The sequence below is a fragment of the Ictalurus punctatus genome, chromosome 28 (genome assembly GCF_001660625.3).
Source record: "Ictalurus punctatus breed USDA103 chromosome 28, Coco_2.0, whole genome shotgun sequence".
Classification (NCBI taxonomy): Eukaryota; Metazoa; Chordata; class Actinopteri; order Siluriformes; family Ictaluridae; genus Ictalurus; species Ictalurus punctatus.
This window is the reverse complement of record NC_030443.2, coordinates 2,424,556-2,450,904: the sequence shown is the minus strand read 5'-3', so window position 1 is coordinate 2,450,904 and position 26,349 is coordinate 2,424,556. Positions and strand designations below refer to the sequence as shown.

Here is a 26,349-nt window from a genome sequence, read left to right as displayed (position 1 = left end):
TAAATACATTCCTCTCTTCTGTGGATTGTAGTCACCTGTAAAGCTCTGTAGTGTTCAGTGTGTTTTGTTTTATGGCTGTATAAATTACTCTTAGGAGCAGGGTGTCAAACTCAAATCCTGCCCAGGTCACATAAGCATAATTTGAGGACGTGAACTAAGACAAAAAAAGGAGATGCCATTCTCATCACACAACTTCTTTAGCACTTCAACGTTTTCTGCTCCACCTTTATGTAAATTAAATTGCAGCAGCTTGACAACGGAACGATTAAAACATATCACAACGTGAACCCAGCTGATTTCACGCAGTTCTCAAGGCTGTCCTCCAATCCTCCAAGCCTGAGTCATGGAACAGATTGACCAGTCCGTCCGTTATGTCCCTCGACGGTGGTTTAGCACCAGTTGGTGAACTTTCCATTGGTGGACACAGACACAGTGTAAACAATTTCCTGCTCCGTTTTTGTCATGTCCTCCGATACGTCAAAACGCAGAGCAAAAAGCAAAATTCAGCTGATTTCATCTTTTCCTCAAATCCGTACTGAGAGTCAGTGCTATGCTTTGAATTATTCACATTCCCTCTTCACGTGAATGATACGCTCCTCCGACATGAACTCCCAGCCTCTTCAATAATGCAGAATCCTCATCGTACCGAGACATACACAGTAGGACGTGTGGGTTTAGATTTATAGAAGGTCACCAGAAAAACATTACACAGAGCCATGCATTGCTCTTCTTCTACCTTGTTTTGCCATCTAGCAAGTGGGCGACTGGATACTTCATCTGGACTAGCATGTCTGTTATTAATAGCTTCTACTTCAATTGTATGCTCTTTACTTTTTTCATGCTCCTCAAATTCTGGATGACTGAAATTCTTTGTCCCTGCGTAGAAGCCACTAGTTTAGTCTGCTAGATGGGGACGTGAACGGCAGATCTTACACCACATTTGACTGCGAACGTCGTCGGATTCAAGCCGTGGCATTTCTTGAAGGCACTTCTCTGAGAAAACTCTTTTCTTTCACTCGGGCTCGATCTGACGTTTCCTCTGAGGTGGCGTAACGCCAAAGAAGTTGTTTAATGTCTGTGTTTTCTGGATATTTCTCACAGTATTACAGTTGGTCGATCCAAGACTTTTTTTATTTCGCACGTGCATGCGCACCTGCGCACTAGTTATGTGCAGCGCTGTCTATAATGTTTAAATAATATCTTTAATAGAGAATGTGACACGTTGTGAATTTCAGACTACATGCTTACTGGAGATCTCGTTATTGAACACTTCACTGTGCAACAAATGAACAGGTGTGTTTACTTTTGTACCTCCTTCAATACTCACCAGTCAGTTGAGCAGAATTCTCCATTTCCACTCTCTCATCTTCTGTCCATTCTCTGTCTCCCTGTGGAAGTGAATAAAACAGTGTGAAGGTTTTCTACATGACTCCATACTGTATGTAAATAAAGTGTTAAACACACATGAAGTGTCTCTCTGTTCAGATCACTGTGTGTGTGTGTGTGTGTGTGTGTGTGTGTGTGTGTGTGTGTGTGTGAGTGTCACTGAGAGTTGATATGTTCTGCGTGATGACGTCACACAGTATCACAATAAAGTAATAATAAAGACACTGAGAGCACTGCGTGTATTTTTCTCCCCAAATCTGACAGTTTGTTTTGTTTATATTTTCTTTTGGGGTGCCATTAATTTTGCCACATAGATTTTAAGAAAAAAAGTTTTTCTGTGAATGAATGAAGTTCCTGTTGTAGGGAGTCTGCACAGATCCTCGAGTTAAACTGAATACGTGTTAAACCTTTTCTGTGCCACTTTAAATGGAATTTAAGACAAAGTTTGCAGATGAACTTCAACGGGGTGAAGGTCATCATTTATTCTTACTGTTATTTACTTTATTATTTATTTTGTTCAAATTTCCACAAAGTCTTTACACGTAGCAATAATAATAATAATAATAATAATAATAATGACACCAATAATAATAGCAAATTACTAACAAACAGTTCAACAGCTGAGTTTCTAGAACAATCAAATATCATATTTTTTACCCGTAATAGTCCAGTTTTTACCATCACTGGAGCTGTTACCATGGTAACTCATTTACCTGTCACCGGGCACTGGCCTAATTGTAACATAATTTAATAATGTTTTTAATGCTGTTACCATCAGTAAGAGATTCGTGAAATAATAATATTTTATAACAGTTTACTCACCTGAAGAACCTCGATCTCTTCATTTAGAGGAGGATGTGAGGGAAAAAATGCAAAGTAAGATTGTTGAGATGATTAAAAATGCAGTTATTTTCTGTAATGTTCTCTGTATTTGATCCTATAGTATTAGCTCTAAACGTTCTGTAGCTGTTCTCAAGAAGTCTGTTTTTATCCTGTACTGGCTTGTTTCTCTCCTCTTTCTGCTGACTTGAAAAAAAAACCTCTTCAGGCTCTTTCAGTATTAATGCTGCAAGAAACAAATTCACCAGATCACTTACTTCTATTCTGTTATAATCTCTTTCACGCTACATGATCCAGTGTGAACTCTCTAACTCACATCTCTCTCTGTAGTTATATACACTACAGTAACGTTAGCCCGTCTCAATCACTTTCAGAAGGAGTTACTGCTATGAAATCACATTCAAACAAAAACCTTCAGCTTTTTAGCTCTCAGCATCAGTGTGTAGGTCAGATTTCTGTGTCTGTATAACACTAATGACAAACTAGACTCCAGCGTGATGGACGTTCTGCAGCGATCACAGTCTGTGGTGTTCACTACACTATGCTCATGATGCTCATATATCTATGTGCTATTGCACTCTGAACACACAGCACAGTCTAATCTATTTCATCTGCACAATAAATATATTATTCATGCAGCATCAACACATCACCATCACAGAAAAGTCTTTATACTCACGTAATTCATACACCTGTGAAAGTAAATAATACAGTGTGAAGATTTTATGCATGAAGTCAAATGTGAATTGTTCCATGTGAAAATGTGAAAGTAACTGTTACTCTGGTTAAAACACAGCTGATGTGTGTCTTAATAAAAAAGAGGAAAACTAGACAACAATCAGTCATCACACACAGTAAATCTGTAGAATGTAGCATTGTGCTAATATACCGCTAGTTCCCCTTAAGGAACAGAAATATCTTGTGATTTATTGGAAAATACTATTTTCTGATAAACGCATGTATTTACCAATATACAGTATGTCAGTATATGTGCATTTCCCCCTGTGTATTTTAAATCTATAGTTCAATATTTTGTAATATATCTATGTGTTATTGTAGTACATAAAGGAATATACAGAATATCAGATTCCCACTTCCTTTAATTAAAACACAGACGTGTATCAATGTGAAAAACTGAACAGATAACAGAATGATGTGCTTTGCTACTGCCTCGTCTATATATCGGTTACGACAGCATATGATGTGTCGCAGTAGACTTGGGAAGATGCGTGATCTCCTTATGTCTGTCTCTCTTTCACTCCCAAATCCCTCTCTCCTATTATGGAAGATTTTATAAATGAAGGTAAGGACTTCTGTTCTCAGGTCAGTCAGGTTGTCTTTATGCTGTGTGCATTAACATGGCTTACTTCTGTTAGCTTAAAGAGACTAAATGCTAGGCCGAGTCAACTCTTCAGTGCTTCTTAAAATATGCTGTGATTGTTACGCAGAGCAAGTGATGGCAATGATTCTGTCTACAAGCACTGAAAACTGTTAAAGCTATGATTTATGTTCATGGTGAAACGTCAGGAAATGTTCTGTTACTGTTCATTTCAGGAAGAACACAATTAGGAGTCACACCTTATGAAAATAATCCAAAAAGGTGAAATGGTCCTTGGATATTCGCACAAAAGACCCCTGTTTAATCCAGAGGAATCCTGGGAAATTTGGTGATTTTACTGGTGTATGATTGTGAATAAGATTCCGATGGAGTCTGGCAGTGGTGTGTGTTATATGTTACATGTTTGTTGTGTCTTTTACTCGACATGGTAAACGTCTCTGCTACGTTATTGCAGTGCAGTGGGGTTACGCACAGGAGCATTGTGGGAAAGAAGCTGGCTGATGGAAGTGGAATCTCACTGACTGATCAGAGTCCTTCACGTAAACATGATCTGAAAATGCTTTTTATCTTTCTATTTCATCCCTGGATTCAAATGTAATATATGTGATAAGTTTATAAAATATCAGCCGCTACCGTTAGTGTGAAGTTGAGTTATTTACTTACCAGTACTAAAACTGTCGTGTAAAAGAACAGAGAGAAATGTAATGTTAGATAAAATACAGAGAGAAAAACTTATGATTTACAGTCAGAATCGCTGCTAAACAATCTTCACTCTGTGCTTTCAGTACAAAGATGTTCAGCTACAATTTTAATATTTTTATCAAACATAACAGCAGATAGTGAATCATTATAAATAGTTTATATGGTGGTGGCTCAGTGGTTAAAGGCTCTGAGTTACTGATCAGATGCTCAGGAGTTCAAGCCCGAGCATTGCCAAGATATTACTGTTTCAGTTTAAACTGATATCGAGCCCGTCTCTGATTATTAGCTCCATTACATCAGATTGGTCACTAATGAGTGTGTGTGTCTTTTGTAAAGACACCTTCAGCTTTTTAGCTCTCAGTATCAGTGTGTAGGTCAGATTTCTGTGTCTGTATAACACTAATGACAAACTAGACTCCAGCGTGATGGACGTTCTGCAGCGATCACAGTCTGTGGTGTTCACTACACTATGCTCATGATGCTCATATATCTATGTGCTATTGCACTCTGAACACACAGCACAGTCTAATCTATTTCATCTGCACAATAAATATATTATTCATGCAGCATCAACACATCACCATCACAGAAAAGTGTTTATACTCACGTGATGGTGCCAACTGTGAAAGTAAATAATACAGTGTGAAGATTTTATGCATGAAGTCAAATGTGAATTGTTCCATGTGAAAATGTGAAAGTAACTGTTACTCTGGTTAAAACACAGCTGATGTGTGTCTTAATAAAAAAGAGGAAAACTAGACAACAATCAGTCATCACACACAGTAAATCTGTAGAATGTAGCATTGTGCTAATATATAAGTTTATAAAATATCAGCCGCTACCGTTAGTGTGAAGTCGAGTTATTTACTTACCCGTACTGAAGGTATCGTGTAAAACAACAGAGAGAAATGTAATGTTAGATAAAATACAGAGAGAAAAACTTATGATTTACAGTCAGAATCGCTGCTAAACAATCTTCACTCTGTGCTTTCAGTACAAAGATGTTCAGCCACAAATTTTATATTTTTATCAAACATAACAACAGATAATTTCCTCTCTGGTGGAGAAATGTCTCTGATTGTTTCAGTTTAAACTGATATTGAGCTCATCTCTGATTAGTAGATAAACAAACTTACTGAAATGATGAATCACGATTTAATTCATATTTGTACAAGCTGCTGCGTTTAGGCCCTTGTGCAGGTGTGTAGCAGAGTGAAAAACAGACGTACTGTTTATTCAACTAAAATGAACTTCACTCCACATTAGCACCCTGTATACTGAACCTCATACTGAATACTGACTGTGTGTTTCATGTACTGAGATGAGAAGCACAGATGATGATGTTGAGTTTATGCAGTGTGGAGATCAGGAACACTTACACATCATCTGTACTGTAATCTCCTCTGTTCTGTCTCCATCAGTGACCTGACACAGGTAATGTCCTTCATCTGACCATCCACAGTCTCTCAGCTGTAAGGAGACGTTTCCTCTCTCCATCTCCTGAGTGAACAGACTCACTCTGCCCTCGTAACCTCTCCCCTCTGTCACATGTCCGTTCTTATAGACACAAACACAGCGTGTCTCCTTAAACCACCGGATCTCCATGTTAACAGCACTGATTTCAGGAGACAGACGACACGAGAGAGTGACAGCAGAGGGATTAAACCGCTCTGTACCACTGGGACGAATGAGTTTAAACTCATCTGTGTAGGAAAACACACACACACACACACACACACACACACACACACAACATTAATTTACTCCAAAATAAATAATATTAACACATATATTTCCGGAAATGTAACTTACTGCGTGCAGCCGCCATCTTTATCTCCTTCTGTAGGTTCAAACTAATAAAATCCTAAACACACACAGGAAGAGAGAGTCATCCTTTTACACAACTTACCTCACACTAATACATGGTTAGAAAGCACAATTCCACAGTGTATTCTGGAGGATCAGTTTAACAGGTTACTGAGTCGTTGATGACGAACATGTACGTTAGCATGATGCTAACTCCTCTTACCTTTTCTGTTCCTCAGATATAAACAAATCTGCTGAAGTGTGTGCACATTTCAGAGCGGCTCATATTCAGTATTTTGACCTCATTACAGTTTAAACACCGAGTGTAAAATCTCCCCCCTGTCTACACGCACAAATACATTCCTCCTGTTTTAGTCTGTTACAGCCGGAAGTGTAATGGCTACTTTCACTTTCACATTCATTACAGAGAACTGAGAGAGAGCTCCGCCCCTTCACCTCTGATAACCCCGCCCCTTGTGCTCAGCATTATTAGCTTATTATTATAATACATGTATGTCCTGAACAACAACAACAACAACTACTACTACTACAGTAACAACAACAACAACAACAAAACAATAATAATAATAATAATAATAATAATAATAATAATAATAATAATAAATATTTCTCCAGGGTTAAGCAAAGTTAATACCTTAAGAAACTACTTGATTCTAAGTCCAGATTCTCAGCTAGCTACATACTGGACCCTGGTATCACATTTATAAATTTAGGATTCATGCCTTTTTCTTCATCATTATGCTGTCTGTCAGTCTTTTTTTATATATATTTTTATCATCTATCTATCTATTTATCTCTCATCATTTAATTATTGAGGTATCTATCTAGTCATCCATCTATATCCAGATATTTGACATTAACATTTAAATGATTTTTTTCCCCATTTAACATGTACAGAATGAGTCTCCACTGTCCGCTCTTTGAGGTAAAGCTGTTTCTTTAACTTTCCTCCACGGCTGTTGTTCTGCTCTGTACATGTGCACATGCTGCCCCCTTGTGGACGATCTAAGTGAAGTCAGCTTTACCTTGTTATAGTTGTGTATTATGAGTCGTCCAGCGGTTATTTATTATTTCTTTAAGACTGAGAGAAGTTGTTCTATATTATTTTATCGTAGTAGTTGGGTATTGGCTTTTTCTGCGTTTTGCTTTTCTATTTGCCTCCTGCAGCACAAAATGTACGACTCTGGTGGGACTCGAACCCACAACCTTTGAATGGCCTCAACCTTTCAGCTTAGACGTCCAATGCGCTATCCATTGCGCCGGCACTTGCTGGGAAAGTGAACATGTGATTTTAAAAAATACATATCTTTTTTTAAACGTCACAAATTTTGTAATTATTTCCATAGTTCGTGATGTTTTTTAAATCATACCGTATCCTCTATCTGGTAGCATACTGGCACTTATCCAGTGCATGTTTAAAGTCCCACAATGCATTGCAGTATGCTATTTAATCATAAAACAAGCATTTTCTTTCTGTTTAAGTTTTTTATTTCATTTCTTTTCTATGACAATCTAGTGATGTCAGTAATGAAACGAGCACATCGTGCGTGTGAACATTACGAGTAGTAACAATGCAAATACAACACGTCAAGGGTCATAACAGCAGCTCGCCGTGCACATTTTAAACCAATCGCTACGTAAATGTGATTCATTTCTTTAATGGGTTTTGACCGTTATGTAAAAATTTCAATATTCCTTTCCTTCAATAAAAAAAATATTAATAATAATAAAATTCAAACCATTTGAAACATTATGCCTGGAAACACTGATGATCTGAACTAAAGATTTATCCCCGCGAAAAATATAATAATTAATTCAATTTAAATATTGTCAGAAATTGTTTGCTGGTTCACTAATGCACTCTGTATATTAAATCAAGTCTGTCAACGTTTTCGATATCGAGATAAAGTCAAGCAGTTCAGCAGGACACCAAAAACATGATTTGTCATGAACATAGTCAAAGATGGAGAAAATAACACACACCACCAGCAACAGAAAAGCAATAAATGCTCCATAAAACAAAACAAAACAAATAGATATACTGAAGATCTGCAAACACATTCAGGTTGGGTGTTAAACCATGAATCCAAGAAGAACTGCACCTGAAAATCAGCAGCTACATGATTGACGATTGACGTTTTTGCCGTGATGGTTACGCCCTATGGACAGTCGTCTCAGGACCTACTGCTGAATTCATCGAAAAGAACAACCTGTCTCAAATCCACTCCTTGGCTGCTCCGAATAGGATTCAGTCTCGGAGTTGAAACGGTAAACGATGCCTCGGACGTTATCGATCGCATCAGCATTTACTCATTGGCAGGGATTCTGATCACCTGGTCTCGTAATACAGGTCATCAGATCTGCTCAGATTGGGCAAGAATGCGTCTCCATACGTGGACAACCGGTAGAGCCAAGTGAAAGACGTGTTTAGCCAACAAGCAAGTTAACGAGTACTGATCCGAGTCCTCTCGGAGTATAGTTAAGCCCAATTCTGCATTTCATCTCACAGGACATCAGCTAGATCCTGAGGGGAACAAAAGTCCTTCATGATTGGAGTCACGATCACGTCGTCGTCGGTGGCGGCGTAGCAGGACTCGGGTATACGTACAAGGACGATGGCGTCTTGCTCGACTTGGAGAACAAGTTGCTGGTCGGTGTTGATGGTCGCGCATCACATCCAGAGAAGGTACCAAGCGGGATAGCAGGTGTAGGTGGTGTGGGTGTCGGTATATACCTATACATACATGTAAAACTTTGCTCGGATTCTGTAGCAATCAAACTTAACATCTTTTAAATGTAATACCTAGACAACAGTGAACTACCTTTAAGAATATTAGCGAAATATATTAGTTGAAAATTCACTAATGCACTCTGGGTATTAATTCAAGATGATTCATCTGTTTTGTTAACATTTAGAAAATTCATATATATCGATAAAATGAAAATAATAATAATAATAATAATAATAATAATAATAATAATAATAATAATAATAATCACAGCAGGATCAAGCATCATGTCGTATTACACTGATTTAATCGGAATCGAATACACTTTTGGAAAAACAGAAGGCAGATGAATGCTCTGTAAAAACAACAACCAAAAAAACCTTATACTGGAGAAGAAAAAGGAGTATAATCAATATAATTGCAAACACTTTCAGCGCTGGGTGTTAAGCAAGGTGTGATTTCCAGCAACACTTGGACATGGGGGACATAGACAACGATGACGATTGTTTCCCCCCTTAGTTACGGTTAACGTGTGGTTGTGTCAAGATCTCAAGATATAGAAGAGAACTCCTTCAAAAGAACATCCTGACTCAGAGTGTTGGGAGAAACGTTCTTCCTCACGTTCAGACTGATGGAGCGCACCAACTCCTTGAAGAATGCCGTTTCTTTGGGCTGCTCTGAATAGCGCTCGAACTGGTCCAAACCATCCTGCAGCTTCAGAGTCAGCGTGTCGTAGTTGGAGCGTACCACTTCCAGCACCTGGTCTTCCGAAAGCTGGGAGATGTGGTTCACAGCGGCATAGGACTCGATCTTCGGGTTGAAATGGTTGATGATGGCTCGGACGTTAACCAGCGCGTGGGTGACTTTGCTGGCTGGTTCCTTCCACTGGCCGACGTTAGCGGAGACCCTGAGCACCATGCAGTAAAGGTTATCGAACACCTGGTGCATGCGTATGATCTCGTAATACAGCTCGTCGTAGCTGCTCGGGGTCGGCAGGAACGTGTCGCCGTACGTGATGAACATGTTGAAGAGATGGACGACTTGTAAAGCCAAGTGGAAGATGTTGTGTTTGGACAACAAGCTGGTTTCGTTCGACAGCAGGAACTTCAGCAAGTTAATGAGGGCCGACCAGAGTTCCCGCCATGTGTAGTGTAGACGAATCCTGCACTTCTTCTGATAGCAGATGAGCTTGTGAATGATCTGCACGCAGCGCATGTAGAGGTCCATAGGAAAGTCCTTCATCATGTGAGTGATGATGAACTCGACCATCAGATCCAAGACGGCGCACGCGAGGGGTCGGGACGGGATGCTCTTGTCCGCCGCTTTCTTTCTGTGCCTCATCGGCATCCGGTGCAAGTTGACGCGAAAGTTCATGTTGTCGTCGTGGAGGAAGGCGTCGGCGTACTGGTCCTCGGCTATGCACGTGAGGATGATGAGGCACAGTCGGGCGCTGTTGAGTCGGTGTTCGTCTTTGGTGTCTTGCATGATGATGGAGGAATATTTGAGAAACGTGATGAGCAGGTTGCTCGTTTGAAGGTTGGGGTCGAGCGGCAGCTCAGCGTTGTGCATCACGTCTAATGAAGGAGGGGTGGTACCAAGCGGGGTCGTAGGTGTAGTCGGGGTGGGCGTGAGTGGCGACGTCGCGATGTCAATCTCTGGATGACTTTGTGCGAGAACCGTGATGAAGTTCCTGTTCAGATGAACTGCCTCGTAGAGAGCGAGCAGGATGGCTTCATTGGTCTGCACCGACAGCTTCTCGTCTGCGTCAGCGATGAACATACTGCCTACCATGCTGGTCAGCGTGGAAAAAAACCCTCCGTGGTTGTCCTCCTCTTTATCCTTGTACTGCCTGTTGTATTCCGTAAGAGCCTGTTGGATCACCATACCCATTCCAGCCAGAGTTGGCTCATCGTCCACTATGGATAACTTCACGATGTAGGGATTCACCGATTCATACTTCCTGTAGTTCACCAAGAGAGCCAAGAGCACCACGGTGTCGTAGCCGTGCTGCGCTCTGCTCGAAACATCCGACAAGATCTGCAAAATGGCCTCAAATATGCTGTTGATCATGACGTATTCCAGGATGGTATTCTGACTGATGTTGTCCGTCACCGTAACCAGACAGAGTAACAACTTTAGGCACAGGCTCTTCAGGCTCTCCGAGCCGTCTCCACAGAGCAAGCTGTCCAGGCTCTCCATGAGGTCCTTCATCCTGACCTCGGCTTTGTCGAATCCCACCAGCATATTAATGATGTCGAAGCCCGAGGCTGATTTGTTTTTCTGATGCACCCCTCTGAAGAGCGCACACAGAGTCTGCAGCGCGTTGACTACTTTAATCTGGTGGTCTTCTTCCAGAGCCTGGACGCAGTGATGGAACAGGCTGTTCATGTTATCCTTAATCATCATTACTTCGTCTCCATCCAGGGCCTCGAGCTTGTTTTCCAGATACTCCAGGTTCACCTTCATCAAAAAGAGCTCGTCCCAGAAGCGAGGGTTCGCCTTGGCTGGGTCGGCTTTCGTGAATATCTCGTCGTACATCAGCACCACTTTTTCCTTCAGCGGCTTTTTAGACGACGACGTCCTTTTCAACAGCCCCGCTTTCTTCTCCTGAGCCATTTTTATTTCGCTCCCCGCACGTTTTACATACAGTTTAACTTATTTACTCATGACTAGCGCTTACCCAGGCGCTAATTCCGTCTCGACGCAGCTCTTTTTCACTTCCGGCGTCCCTCCGATTGGTCCTCGGCGGCGTGACGTCATCTTTCCGCGATTTCCTTTTCTGGGCAATTCAAAATGGCGGACTGATAATAAAACATTCACGGTTTATTTTTTGTTGTTGTTGTTGTTGATGGAAACCTATTATGTGAGTCGCACTGATTATGTTGAGCACGTTAACGACAAAATATGTATCTGTATATAGATATAGATATAGATAGATAGATAGATTTAATAAAAATCATTATCGTCCTTGCTCGTGCGCGTTTTTTGGAAGCATCACTCAAACGTAGGCTCGTGCGAATTAGGTTGCTAGCTAGCCTGCTAATTTAATGTAGCTTGCTAGCTAGCTACCTTTTCATCCCGAAAATCTAAGTTTAACTCTTTATGCGTGCATGTGCACTACAAAGGAGACAAAAAATAATGTCCATCGTTTTGAATTTATTCGCGCTGTACTGGACAGTTTAGCTCGGCTGCTTTTGTAGCTTGTTGTTAGTTAGCTAGCTAGCTAGCTACCTTGCTAAGTAGCTAATGGGACTACCAAGGGGATGAACAGTTTATTCCACATTTATGATGTTAGTTTTTTGCAGCTCCAAATTATAGGTTTATAATAACGTGCTTGTTTTTTTCCATCGTAACAGCTGCCATGGCACCTTGTACATCAGCAGATATAAATGTAAAGTGTGGTGTTATTTATCAAAGACAAAACGTATGAACGTGGGTTATTGTGAAGTTTTCTATGAGGAGACGTTTGTTTAGCGTTTAAGTGAGGAGTCTCCAGTGTCCAGAGCTTTCTGTTTATTTATTTGTTTAAGTGATTACAGGAGCTAACTTGTTTCTAGGACGGTCCACAGCATCAACTGTAACTACAAACGGATAAATAAATAAATAAGTCGATTTAAAAAAAAAAAAAAAAACAGCATGTGCTGTGATTGGAAAATAATAAAGATCAACAGCGCCTTCCCGTATTTGTTAATGTGATAATGTAGGAGCGTCTGTGAATCCGAGCACACGTCTTGTTGTCCTAAGGGTGTACAAACTTTTGTATCTGAGCGTACAGTTTGAAACATGAATTGGTACGTGAGTATTAAACACGGATTTGTCCTTTCAGTCGCAGTCATTATGGCAGACAAAAAGAGCAAGTCTACCGGCGTGAAGCGGGTGCTGACGAAAAAAGAGCAGGAGGAGATCAAGAAAAAGGTCGGTATTTAACGAAACGCATGGTTCGAAGGAGTCCGGTGTAAGTGGTGCAGCGCCGCTGATGCGGCACGTGATTAGAGACAGGAAGAAGTTATATTTATAGGATTATGCAGAATGCAGCTGTCAAGTGTTTTATTCTTTCAGGAGGAAGAAAAGGCCGCCGAAGTGTTCGAGGAGTTCTTGGCCTCGTTCGATGGCAGCGAGAAGAGCGGCGTGAAGACGTTCGTGCGAGGGGGAATTGTGAATGCCACTAAAGGTGAAGCACTGCACTGTTCTGGAGATGATCTGTGAGAAATGACCTCTGGTCAAATCGTTATGCTTTTTCCGGTTACATTAAAACTACCCAATGTTGATACAGTATTAAAAAAAGGTTTCGGTTTTTAAAACGAGTTACCGTAATTTCCAGACTAAAAGCCACTACTTTTTTCACACGCTTTGAACACTGCAGTTTAAACAATGATGCGGCTAATTTATGGATTTTTACGGGCTAACGAGCTTCATGCCACCAAAACATTTAGCCTCGTCACATCGGACCGATGAAATTACCGAACAGGTCACAGTGGACCAGTGACGCTATTCGAATTAAATCAAACGCACTCACACTAAATTCTTCAGATCAGACATTTTGCGCTTCATGCACACCCCCTCATCATGGAAAACACAGGAAGAAATGCATATGATACGGTACGTATTTAATTAAAAGTTTAAAAAAACTTTGTGTAACATCTTTCTGTGTAAATATCTCATGTTACAACGTGGACACCCGCGGCTTATAGACAAGTGCGGCCTAAATGTACAAAAAAAATTTTCTTTTTAACGTTAGTGGGTGCGGCTTATATTCAGGTGCGCTCAATAGTCCGAAAATTACGGTAGTGTTAAAGTGCTAGCTTTGAGAAGCCATCATCACTGTGACTGACGCATAGAAGCCACGCCTCTTTCACTGTGACTGATGCACAGAAGCCACTCCTATTTCACTGTGACTGACGCATAGAGAATATGCCCCCCCCCCCCCTTCACCTGGACTGAGAGACACAGAGGCCATGCCTCCTTGACCTCGACTAAGAGACAGAGGCCACACCTCCTTTCACCTGGCCTGAGAGACAAAGAGGCCACGCCTCCTTGACCTGGACTGCGAGACACATCCTCTTTTCACTGTGACTGACAGACCTATAGGCCTTGCCTCCTTCATTATTAGGCCATGCTTCCTTGATTGGGAATGACACATAAAGGCCACGCCTCCTTCAGGGCACGCATGCTGCGTGATTGAGCTCTGTTCCGTTCCTCTTTCCTCGACAGATGAGGAGGCAGCGGAGGTGAAAAAGAATAAACTCTACAGACCCGCCTCAAAATTCACTCCCTTACCTCAGAATGCGTCGCCGTCGTCAGCAGAGTCTAAAAGATCTGTGAGTATCCAACCAGCGCCGAGGTTCTACCTTTTCTTATCATTTTCTCCTAAAAGCATACGGTGCTTGTTCTCATACCTTATCGTTTCTATAATAACGACTAGTAATAGTAATGAATTTTTACCATCGCAGGTCGCTAAAAAGAAAGCGGAAGAGAAGAAGAAGAGCAACCTGGAACTATTTAAAGAGGAGCTCAAGCAGTGAGTGTTGTGCTCTCATTGTAAACACACACACACACGCTTTTTTTCTGTTCAGCGCTTCTGCTGCATCCGAATAACTGCAGCGTGAGGCTTCACTATAATTCTGTAATTGTAAAATAACGGGGCGGGGCTTTAAAGCAGCACAAGGTCTTCTGATGGTCTGTATTTAAAGGTGCGGTTTGAAAAATCTGAAGTTATTTACAGGCGTTTAACAACGACACAGTTTCAAAAAGAAATGCATGCGGTTTGAAATATTTCCATGCACCTGGATCTGACATGGTTAGTTTACTTTCCTTTCAGGCTTTTGGTTGTATTTTTTATTTTATAAAAAAAAAAATTTCTGACCCCCCCATATATATGAACTGTATGAATATGTATATGAATGTGTATGAAAAAAACACTTTTCAGGCTAGAGATATAATCTAAAAAAACAAAATGCAAACCGCTCCTTTAAGACGATTACACGTCTGTGCAGTGGATATTGCTTTATTGAGAATTTCAAGTTAAATAATAATAATAATAATAATGTGGCTTCTGCAGAAATCACTCCGAGGAAAAAAAACGAAGTGTTTATTTTTGTAATGATTTTGTATGAAATAATTTAGTCACATATTTACGCGTCTGAGGCAATTATCATGAGTTCCCTCTGCCTCTGTCGCAGAATACAGGAGGAGAGAGAGGAGCGCTACAAAAGGAAGAAGAACGACCCGGGAGGCGTGCACACAGATCTGGACCTACCGCTAACGCGGCGTTCAAGTGAGACCACACACACACACTGTTTAATCGCAGTTATGTGCATGACAGTCCATCATCAGCCCAAAAATTTATTACTTTAACAGACTTTGCGTTTATATTTGTGTTTATTTTTTTTGTGTGTTCTTTGCAGTATTCGATGACGATCCCACAGTGCCCACTACAACTAACCTTTATATCGGCTGCATCAATCCCAAGGTAGGCGCAGTATTCACTTGACTGATCGCTGAATAGTCAGGGTAGGGTGATTTTTACTGATGCTACAAGTCCCTGTGTAAGCAAGTAAGATGTTACCATAGAAACAGTAATGTGTTAGGCATTAATTTAAACCTAATACATTGAGAATGAAACAGCACTAGGGTGTAAAACAGGTTATTATGCATGTACGATGGTGGTGTGCTCCAGTATGAGTCTTTTGTTGTTGTCGTCGTGCTCTCTGGTTTGTGTAGATGACGGAGGAGATGCTGTGTAAGGAGTTTGGGAAGTACGGCCCGTTAGCCAGCGTTAAGATCATGTGGCCCCGGACGGAAGAAGAGAGGACCCGAGTGACCAACCGTGGCTTTGTGGCCTTCATGACACGGAAGGACGCAGAAAGGGCGCTGGCCGCTTTAGATGGTAACTAGCTTTTACGTAAATGTAAATGAGGGGAAACTCTGAGGGGGCGTGTCTAGATGTTGAGAGCGTGCATTGGTGGGTTGGCTATGTATGGAAATATTAGAAAAGCAGGACAGAAGCCGAGATGGCGTGAGTAGAGGCGGTCCACTCTGTATAATTTGAAATGGGGGAGGAGACTGGGGCTTCCCCTCCTCACCGGGAGTGGGTTCATTCTCCGTGGTTCTGATTTCCCCGCAGGTAAAACGGTGATGGGTTTCGAGATGAAGCTGGGCTGGGGGAAGGCCGTGAGAATCCCGCCCCAGCCCCTGTACACTCCTGTAGGAGTGCTGAAGCCCACGGCCCCGCCTCCTCCATCAGGCTTGCCCTTCAACGCCCAGCCCCGAGACCGCTTCCGCAACGACTTCTCCAAATCCCGCAGCCGCGCGTCTGAGGACTTCTACAAGGTAAAACAAGAAACGAACAAAAAAAAACGTTCAATGCTCAAGGGCGTGGCGCCAATCATGCCACGCCCCTTGTACTTGTGTGTTAAGTGCTTGAAGTTTTTCTAAGCATCAGTGTCAGAAGTAGGACGAATTTTTCAAAGTCAAGGCTAGTTCAACTGCTCGCGTAGTTTCCTCCTAGAAATTGTATCGTAGAAACACGGTGTCGGTTGGATGCCCTTTTAAAGTTTTAATCATCATGAAAGTACGAAGAAACACTTGAGAAATGCTGATAAATGTATCCGTACATGCTAATATATATATATGTATGTATGTATGTATGTATGTATGTATGTGTATGTAGTATCTCACAAAAGTGACTGCACCCCTCACATTTTTGTAAATATTTGATATCTTTTCATGTGACAGCACTGAAGAAATGACACTGTGCTACAATGTAAAGTAGTGAGTGTGCTGCTTGTGTAACAGTGTAAATTTGCCGTCCCCTCAAAATAACTCAACACACAGCCATTAATGTCTAAACCGCTGGCAACAAAAGTGAGTACACCCCTAAGTGAAAATGTCCAAATTGGGCCCAGTGTCAATATTTTGTGTGGCCACCATTATTTTCCAGCACTGCCTTAACCCTCTTGGGCATGGAGATCACCAGAGCTTCACAGGTTCCACTGGAGTCCTCTTCCACTCCTCCATGACTACATCACGGAGCTGGTGGATGTTAGAGACCTTGTGGTCCTCCACCTTCCGTTTGAGGATGCCCCACAGAAGCTCAATAGGGTTTAGGTCTGGAGACATGCTTGGCCAGTCCATCACCTTCACCCTCAGCTTCTTTAGCAAGGCAGTGGTTGTCTTGGAGGTGTGTTTGGGGTCGTAATCTTGCTGGAATATTGCCCTGCGGCCCAGTCTCCGAAGGGAGGGGATCATGCTCTGCTTCAGTATGACACAGTACATGTTGGCATTCATGCTTCCCTCAATAAACTCTAGCTCCCCAGTGCCGGCAGCACTCATGCAGCCCCAGACCATGACACTGCCACCACCATGCTTGACTGTAGGCAAGACACACTTGTCTTTGTACTCCTCACCTGGTTGCCGCCACACACGCTTGACACCATCTGAACCAAATAAGTTTATCTTGGTCTCATCAGACCACAGGACATGGTTCCAGTAATCCATGTCCTTAGTCTGCTTGTCTTCAGCAAACTGTTTGCGGGCTTTCTCGTGCTTCATCTTTAGAAGAGGCTTCCTTCTGGGACAACAGCCATGCAGACCAATTTGATGCAGTGTGCGGCGTATGGTCTGAGCACTGACAGGCTGACCCGTCACCCCTTCAACCTCTGCAGCAATGCTGGCAGCACTCATACGTCTATTTCCCAAAGACAACCTCTGGATATGACGCTGAGCATGTGCACTCAACTTCTTTGGTCGACCATGGCGAGGCCTGTTCTGAGTGGAACCTGTCCTGTTACACCACTGTATGGTCTTGGTCACCGTGCTGCTGCTCAGTGTCAGGGTCTTGGCAATCTTCTTATAGCCTAGGCTATCTTTATGTAGAGCAACAATTCTTTTTTTCAGATCCTAAGAGAGTTCTTTGCCATGAGGTGCCATGTTGAACTTCCAGTGACCAGTATGAGGGCGTGTGAGAGCGATGACACCAAATTTAACACACCTGCTCCCCATTCACACCTGAGACCTTGTAACACTAACAAGTCACATGACACCGGGGAGGCAAATGGCTAATTGGGCCCAATTTGGACATTTTCACTTAGGGGTGTACTCACTTTTTTGCCAGTGGTTTAGACATTAATGGCTGTGTGTTGAGTTATTTTGAGGGAACAGCAAATATAAATAAATATATATATGAAAGGTTGACATCAGGCATATGAAACCATCTTAGACGCACAATACTGTTTTGCTCAAATTACCCCATATGATAGATTAGAGATGTTTATTTTTTGTGCCTTTAATCATTTGTCCTTTGGGTAAGTGGTATTAATTGTTACCTCACATAATAATAATAATAATAATAATGATAATAACTCTAACCTTGACATGATTAGGCGTAGGACAGTGAGGATGTGTTGCAGTGTTGTGTATGGTTTCATTATTTAACAAGCCTAAACTTACGTTATTGTTTGTATCTTCATCACGTGGTTTGACGTCACGAACAGACTCTGTACGACGCCATAGTGACAGTGGTTATCCCATCAGAAAGGTACACGCTCTTTATCCATTTAATATCACAGCATGACTCAGAAAAAGCCACACTTTTTTTTACCCACACACACTTACACATACACACACTTAGACAGAACAACAGTCCCAGGTGGCAATGACATAACATTAAGGTAGTACATGCTCTTTAATGAATGACTTGAATTACTATTATAGTGCTGCAGTACACACACACACACACATCAAGTGTCAGTCAGGCGTAGATAACCCCATGGTATGTTGAAGAAACTGTGTGTACATTAGAGAGGACTGTACGGTAATTCAAAAATTCACGATGTACAAGGTTACGGTCATTTTCACAGCAAAATCAGCCTCACAACAGATCCCTGAATGTCTCGAAACAATTAAAATCAGTAAATAATAAAGCTCTCGAAATTCAGACCTGTTGTTTTGTTTTTGTTAGCCCAAAAAAAAACATTAAAAAAAGATTGATCTTTTTTGCTCCAATAAAAACATGTAAGTTTGGAATGATTGACAGTTGCGCCGATTTCGGGACTCTCCGATATTACCTGATTGCCACGTAAGCCCCACCCACTTCGCCCCAGCGGACACTGGTGAGCTCTTGTCTCGACTCTCGAATGCTTCCGGGAATGTTTCGAGTTCACTCCTGCGAAATAACATCTTTCGGCGTATTTTGGGCTCGGCTAACGATAGACAAATATATACCGCCCCCCTCCGAAAGTATCGGAGCAGCAAGGCCGATTCTATTGCGTTCGCTATACGTTTTGGACATTTGGGTTTGAGATCAAAAGACGAACGAGACGATAGGTCAGCTTTCGTTTCCTGACATTTACGTCTAGGCGTGTTCAACAGCTTAGAACATGGCACCTTTTGTTTGAACCCACCCATTTTTCAGGTGATCAGAAATATTGGAACATGTGACTGATGGGTGTTTTTTTTGTTACCCAGGCGTGCCCCGTTAGATTGATTGATTAAACAGTTAATAGCTCTGAATGTCTACGCTTGGTTCGAGCTCTGGGTTTCATCTGTGAAGACTGCATTTGTTGTTAAAAAGGATAAACCAACATTGAGACCAGAAAGCTGTCTATGGGAGAAAAGCAAGCCATTTTGGAACTGAGAAAAGCCATTGCATAAGCATTGGACATAGCCCAACAACTTGGAATGTCCTGAAAAAGAAAGAAACCAGTGGTGTACTAACAAGCAGATATCAAACAGGATGGCCAAGGAAAACAGCAGTTGATGACAGAAACGTTGTGAGAGCTGTGAAGAAAAACCCAGAAACAACAGGTAGTGACATCACCATCAAGCTCCACAGGGCAGGGGTGAAAGTGTTACAATCCACCGTTCGAAGAAGACTTTGAGAGCAGAACTATAGAGGCCATAGCACAAGATGCAAACCACTTATGAGCAGTAAGAATCAGAAAGCCAGATTGGAATTCCAGAAAAATAAATACAGAGGTGATCCACAAAAGTTCTGGAACCAAGATGAACCGTTACGAGTGCGGAGAAAGAAAGGATCTGCTCATGATCCAGAACATACAAGCTCATCTGTGAAACATGGTGGAGGTAGCGTCATGGCTTGGGCTTGCATGGCTGCTTCTGGAACATTCTCACTAATCTTTATTGATGATGAACTCATGATGGTAGACTGGTCAATTCAATCACCAGACCTTAACCCAACCGAGCAGCGTTTCACCTCCTGAAGAGGAGACTGACGGGAGAACCTAAACCTTGCTTTGACCTTGCTGTTCCAGTAGTTTCGGAAGGGACCGTATTCAACATCGGACCGCTGTATTTATTAAGAATCGCAACTAAGGAATTCCTGAAAATAGCTTAAAAGCGTCATGTTAAATCTAGCACGCTACAAATAATTAAAAATTGGAGGATAATTAGAAAGTGATTTAATAATGTGGGGAGAATCAGGTTTGCATTCGATTTTGGAAGGAAATCGTCCCACAGGTTCGCTCACAGCTACGTTTCCTCTCTCCAAATACATTTTGCAGCTTAAACGATTATTACAACTAATTATTTTTTTTTAATCCTGATTATTACAACTATAAATAAGTAAAATCAGTATTGTGGTATTATTTAATCGCCCGGCTGGAGGCGTGTTTTTCTTCGCATAAAATCCGTGGACCGGACGCGCGTCCGAGGGGCTCTGCTCAGGGTAATCCAGGCTTTTTAACATCCTCTTAAACACTCCTCTCAGTATTCATTTTGGGAACTGAAATGACGTTTGAGGTACTTCAGGGTGAGACAGAACTGACATATATCCATAGACGACCGGATGAAGGAGTGAGAGAGAGGGAGAGTTGAGGGAGGAGCGTACACTCATTCATGCTCTCATATCCTTTTGTCTTTTGTGCGGCCAGGAACCTGCTGTGCCTCATCCACAGGATGATCGAGTTTGTGGTGAGAGAGGGACCCATGTTCGAGGCCATCATCATGAGCCGAGAGAAGAACAACCCAGACTTCAGGTGTGTGGGAATGTGAGGTCGTTATCGTTTCTGCTAAATAAGCTCACGCTGTTGGTATTTTATTGTTAAAGTATCGCACGTTTCAGTATTAATATCAACATTCTCAGTGTTTCGCTTAATTCCCATATACACGTGTGTTACACGAGCGTTATGGGGTTGTGCAGTACCGTTCGCTCAGAACCTTTTCAGCAGTTCAGCTCTTTTTGTTTTATTTAATTTTTGACAGAACTCAACTTTTTCAGATGGTGTATTTAAACCTGAGGAACCGAGTTCAGAATTCAGAAGTTTTTCAGCACTCAAACAGCTGTTTCAAACTCAAAAGATTCGGAACTCGGATGTTTCTGGAGCTCAGAACCTTTTCAGAACTCGTTCAATTCAAGAACTTTCAGAACTCAAACATTCAAACCTCAAAATCAAAAAAAAAATCAGAACCCTTTATTCAGAGCTCAATCTTTCGGGATTCAAGAACGTTCCGAACTCAAAAATGTTATTCAGAACTCAATTTTAACTCAAAACCTTTTCAGGACCCAAAAAAGCTATTTCACACTCCGAGATTTTTTTTTTTTTTTTTTGGAACTCAACACCTTTTCAGAAAAAAAATAAATAATACCCCAAATTTCAGAACCTTTAGAACTTTTTCAGAACTCACAAACTTTTTTTTTTTTTTAAATTCCAAAATCGGAAAGATTATTTATTTATTTATTTATTTACTTACTTACTTACTTACTTACTTACTTACTTACAGAAATGCAGGACCCTTTGTAGGACTTCCGTTTCCAGGAAGCTTTTACTCCAGCAAAGAACCACACACCTTGTGTTTAGCTACGTCCTGTGTTTTGCATTGGGCCAGCATGCATCACTTTAGTTATTTTACATAACGGTCTCGGTTCCTGCGAGTGTAGTGCAGGGACGCTGGTCCCGGGGTAGCGGGAACGCTGAACTGGAACTCCTCTGCAGATGTAGTAAAAACATTGTGAAATAAAACTTTAATTTTTTTTCCCTCCACTGAACTGATTTTCTCTGAGCAGACAGAATGTGGGGCGAAGCGTGTGGGATCTGATAGTCGCTACTCACCTGGGGGACGCAGTAATGCTTCCTCATAACCGCTCCCTTTAATTATAGACGAATTCCACCTTCAGGTTTGTTTCATCACACTCTGTGTTCGTTTTACAGATTTCTGTTTGATAATAAGTGTCAGGAGCATGTGTACTACAGGTGGAAGCTCTTCTCTATACTGCAGGTACACAGACACACACGCGCACACACACACACACACACACACACAGTAACAACTGAAAACCTGCTTCATCTACTTCATTTCTTTTTCATGAGATTGAAACTTCTCTCTCTCTCTCACCCACTCTCGCTCTTTCTTCATTTTCTTTTGATCTGTGTCACTATCTCTCATTCTCTTTGCTTTGATATCTTTCTCTCTCTCTCGTTCCCATTAATTTTTTCTCTCGCTCGCCGTCTCTTGTTCCTCCTTGTCCTCACACTTCCTCTCTCCACCTCTTTATTTTTCTCCCCATCATCTCTCTCCGTCTGTCTCTCGTCCATTATATCGTTCTTTCTCTGCACTATTACTCTCTCTCTCATGATTAATTCTTTTTGTGTGTCGCTCTCCCTCTCTGTCCACCGCTGACCCTCTCAATCTGTCTACTCCTCCTTCATTTGTCTCCCTTTGTCTTCCTCTTCACCATTATTACTCTCTCTCTCTCTCTCTCTCTTTCTCTCTCTCTCTCTCTTTCAGGGCGACAATCTGAATGAGTGGAAGACGTCGATGTTCCGAATGTTCCGGGGCGGCTCTCTCTGGAGGCCCCCTGTCCTCAATCCCTATCTCCACGGAGACGAGGAGCCTGAGGAAGACCCCGCCCCTTTCCAGGAGGAGGAGCTAAAGAAAGGGCAGCTCAAGCCCGAGTATGTGTTGCATTGTTACATCAGGCCGCGTGGAGGTGATGGAGGGAGCTCAGTAATGCAATTGTGTGTGTGTGTGTGTGTGTGTGTCAGGCACAGGGAGCAGTTGGAGGTGTTACTGAGGGCTTTAACCCCCCGTAGGGTGGAGATCGGTGATGCCATGCTCTTCTGTCTGGAGAGGGCGGAGGCTGCAGAGGAGGTGGTGTCCTGCATCGCTGAGTCACTCTCGATGATACAGACACCGCTGCAGAAGAAGGCACACACACACACACACACACACACCCACACAGTATAAAAATCCTGCTGGTACTTTTAGGTGCTGGATCCTCACCTGTCCTGCCGTTTTGTCGTGCAGGTTGCGAGGCTTTATCTGGTGTCGGATATCCTGTACAACTCCAGCGCCAAAGTGTCGAACGCGTCCTACTACCGCAAATAGTAAGATCCGTCTCTCAACCGTGTCTTCGACCTCACACAACTTGGGAGCGGAAAAAAAAACGGCGTGTGTGTTGTTTTTTTTTTTCGTGTGCAGCTTCGAGTCGAAGCTGCCGCAGATCTTCAGCGACATGGGCGAGGCGTACCGGAACATCCAGGCCAGGCTGCAGGCCGAGCAGTTCAAGGTGAACGCGGCGTCACGGGGGAACACCGTCGCTTCGTTTTAAACTCCTTCCTGTTCGCTGACGAGTTCTCTTCCCTTTTCCCCGCTTTCTCCAGCAAAGGATCATGACATGCTTTCGCGCCTGGGAGGACTGGGCCATCTACCCGGAATCCTTTCTGATCCAGCTGCAAAACATCTTCCTGGGGCTCATCAAACCGGGAGAGGAACTGCCCGAGCGGACAGAGGTGACCTTTTACCTTTAGAGATAAACCCTAATACTAACAAGATTAGTAGTACCTAACCATGAAAGACCACAATGGCTGCTATCTAACTGAAATGAATCGACGCTATATGCTCGCTACGTAGGGTGTAACAGTGATGGGGTTTATTGGAAATTCTGCCATATTACAGACTTAAATTCAATTTAGTATCGATTTTATGAAAAATCTTCAAGCGGTGAAATGGAACACGTCTACCGGAACAAAATGGCTTCATTAGAAAGGTTTTTGTTTACCTCAAATTCATCTGGAAGATGGAGATTAAGCAGTGCCGAGCCTAAAGCCAAAGGTTTGACGGTTAGAAGTGCACTCTGGGTAATGTAGAATCGTCTCCCTTAGGCCGCCTCTCCTGATTTGGACGGCGCTCCGTTAGACGGCGTTCCTCTGGACGGGGCGGAGCTGGACGGGACGCCGCTAGACGACCTGGACGGATCGCCCATGCCCTGGGACCCGTCCTCCATCGACGGCGTCCCTGTGGACGACATCGATGGCGTGCCGCTCGGCCCCGTGATGGACGACATCGACGGCGTGCCACGTGAGTGCGGGGGGGGGCCTCTCTGCGCCCATCGGTGTCACGTTTACGACTTCTTAGACTAGATAGTCTTTCTTTCTTTCTCTCATATTCTCTATTTCTCTCTCTCTCAGTGGATGAAGGATTGGATAAGACGTTACCGAGCATCGCCTTGTCTAAGTGGGAGCGAGTGGATGACGTGGAACACTCTGGTAACCACAAACTCTCTTCCCACCTTCATCTTTATTTCATTACCGCTCAGTTCTGATCTCTCCTGTCTGATCCCGCAGCTAAATCCGACTCCGAGGACGAGACGAGCGCGAGGTAAAAGTCTCTCCGTCTCTCGTTTCTTTGAACCCACTTTTTTTTTTTCCTTCTTCCTTCAAAACCTTTAATTGACGACCCTCTCTCAGCGGCACGAAGGAGAACGAAGCCGACTCGGACGACGACAGCAGCAGCGGCGACGACGACGACGTGGCGAGCCCCAGCAGGTTCGAGGGGGCGGAGTTTAAAAGCAGCCTGCGCAACTTCGAGATGTCCGAGAGCAAGCGGACCCGGCTGCGAGAGCTGGAGGTGAGAGACGCGGCGCGAGGCTCGGAAATAAAGCACCGGCTGAAAAGGAATAATCAGATCAGAATGAAAGGGTGAGTTATGCTCAATAAAGCGGTGTGTGTGTGTGTGTGTGTTAGGTGAAAGTGATGAAGTTTCAGGACGAATTGGAGTCAGGGAAAAGGCAGAAGAAATCCAACACAAGCCTTCAACAGCAAGTTCAACACTACAGGAACAAACTGCTACAGAAGGTACACACACACACACACACACACACACACACACGGGCTTCACTCATGATACTAGTATTTAAATCTCCAGCTGTTCATTTCTGCACGAGGCGTGCCGAATGCTCAGTTACTATGGTGACCAACAAACTAGGCAAAAAAAAAAAAAATCTAAAAATCCTCTCTCCTCGGGGCAGGAGTTCGATAAGGACGAGGAGGAAAAGAGAGAGAAACCGTCAAGCAAGCAGAAGGACAAGGCGAAGAAGGAGGAGAGGAGAGAGCGAGCCGAGGACAAGAGCAAAGGGAAAGAGCGGGATCGAGACCGTGACAAGGAGCGGGATCGGGAGAGGAGTAAGAAGAGCGAGGACCGGGAGAGGAGCAGGGGACACAGCCGGGAAGGGGAGGACAAGAGGGAGAGGTGTGCGCACACACACGATGTTGATTGATGTTCCATAACACTAACATTGAACGCAACTATAAACGGGAGAAAAAAAAATGAAGTACGACTTGTTTGTTGATGATGTGGATTATTAACAGCACCACACCCTGAATATATAATAAAAATAATAATAATAATAATAATAATAATAATCTAAATCTCTGTGTTTAGGACGAGGTCGCGCTCTCCGCGCAAGTCCAAGCGTTCCCGTTCTCCGTCTCCACAGCGCCGGTCCAGACGCTCCTCGTCCCGCTCTCCACACCGCTCGCACAAGAAATCCAAGAAGAGCAAACACTGACCTGCGTGACCTTGTTTCTCAAGCAGCTTCGATGAACTGCTCCCCACACACGTGTACACACACACACACACACACACACACACACACACTCTGTAACGCTTCACAACTGGACTTGGGCCAGGAGTTCCTGTCCCAGAATCCTCCTCTTCGTGGCTGCTCCGATTGTAGACAAGGCGTCGGACCAGGGGTTGTTTTCTTTCTTTTTTTTTTTTGTAAAATGAAGTCGAAACGTTTATTTGTACAGGTGTCTTAGTTTTGTTCTTTTAAGGAAAGTCCCTCTGTAAAGATTTCTGATGATCAGTCTCGCAGTCTTTACAATAAACAGCTCGTGGTGGTATAACCCGCTCGCGTCGGACCCACAAGTTCTGTTCGTACACGCCCCAAGTGCTCTCCCAACATAAGACGGTTCAATGTATCATCTAAAAATGGAAGGGGCGTGGTCAAAAGGAAAAACACTCTGTCTCTCTCTCTCCCTCCCTGACTCTTTTTCTCTCTACTACACCCTTTCTATGTCTCTCTTCCCCCCCTTCTTTCTCTCCCCTTCCCTTTCTGTCTCTCTTCCCCCCCCTTCTTTCTCTCCCCTTCCCTTTGTCTCTCTTTCTCCTGCCTCTTCCTCCCTCTGTCTTTTTCTTTCTTCCTCTCCCTCGATCTCTCTTTGCCCCCTACCTCTTCCCCCACCATCTCTCTTCTGTCTCCCACCTCTTTCTCCCGCTTTTTCCTCT

The 26,349-nt window shown here is 42.9% G+C and overlaps 2 protein-coding genes across 2 annotated transcripts; one reads left to right on the top strand and one right to left on the bottom strand.

The window, feature by feature from the left end:
• Positions 1-7,559: 7,559 nt before the first annotated feature.
• Positions 7,560-11,558, bottom strand: armh3 (armadillo like helical domain containing 3). Its single transcript, XM_017460357.3, has one exon. The coding sequence runs from the start codon at positions 11,437-11,439 to the stop codon at positions 9,373-9,375; it is 2,067 nt and encodes a 688-aa protein (XP_017315846.1). The 5' UTR covers positions 11,440-11,558; the 3' UTR covers positions 7,560-9,372.
• A 33-nt stretch (positions 11,559-11,591) lies between these two features.
• On the top strand, positions 11,592-25,967 carry zgc:163098 (uncharacterized protein LOC100037380 homolog). The gene is made up of 24 exons (XM_017460356.3): positions 11,592-11,686; positions 12,650-12,738; positions 12,883-12,994; positions 14,035-14,141; positions 14,274-14,341; positions 15,003-15,097; positions 15,228-15,292; positions 15,544-15,709; positions 15,947-16,152; positions 18,315-18,358; positions 20,712-20,816; positions 21,990-22,056; positions 22,567-22,733; positions 22,824-22,986; positions 23,086-23,165; positions 23,260-23,347; positions 23,442-23,570; positions 23,943-24,138; positions 24,249-24,326; positions 24,405-24,438; positions 24,528-24,687; positions 24,804-24,914; positions 25,088-25,308; positions 25,501-25,967. Exons 2-24 carry the CDS (start codon positions 12,661-12,663, stop codon positions 25,625-25,627), a joined length of 2,667 nt encoding a protein of 888 aa, XP_017315845.1. The 5' UTR covers positions 11,592-11,686; positions 12,650-12,660; the 3' UTR covers positions 25,628-25,967.
• Positions 25,968-26,349: the final 382 nt, after the last annotated feature.

Bases quoted from the DNA above. Each gene is read 5' to 3' on its own strand.
- armh3 (XM_017460357.3), bottom strand. From the start codon at position 11,439: ATGGCTCAGGAGAAGAAAGCGGGGCTGTTGAAAAGGACGTCGTCGTCT.
- zgc:163098 (XM_017460356.3), top strand. From the start codon at position 12,661: ATGGCAGACAAAAAGAGCAAGTCTACCGGCGTGAAGCGGGTGCTGACG. The intron at 14,142-14,273 runs GTGAGTATCCAA...TTACCATCGCAG, and splicing joins CAGCAGAGTCTAAAAGATCT to GTCGCTAAAAAGAAAGCGGA. The intron at 25,309-25,500 runs GTGTGCGCACAC...CTCTGTGTTTAG, and splicing joins GGGGAGGACAAGAGGGAGAG to GACGAGGTCGCGCTCTCCGC.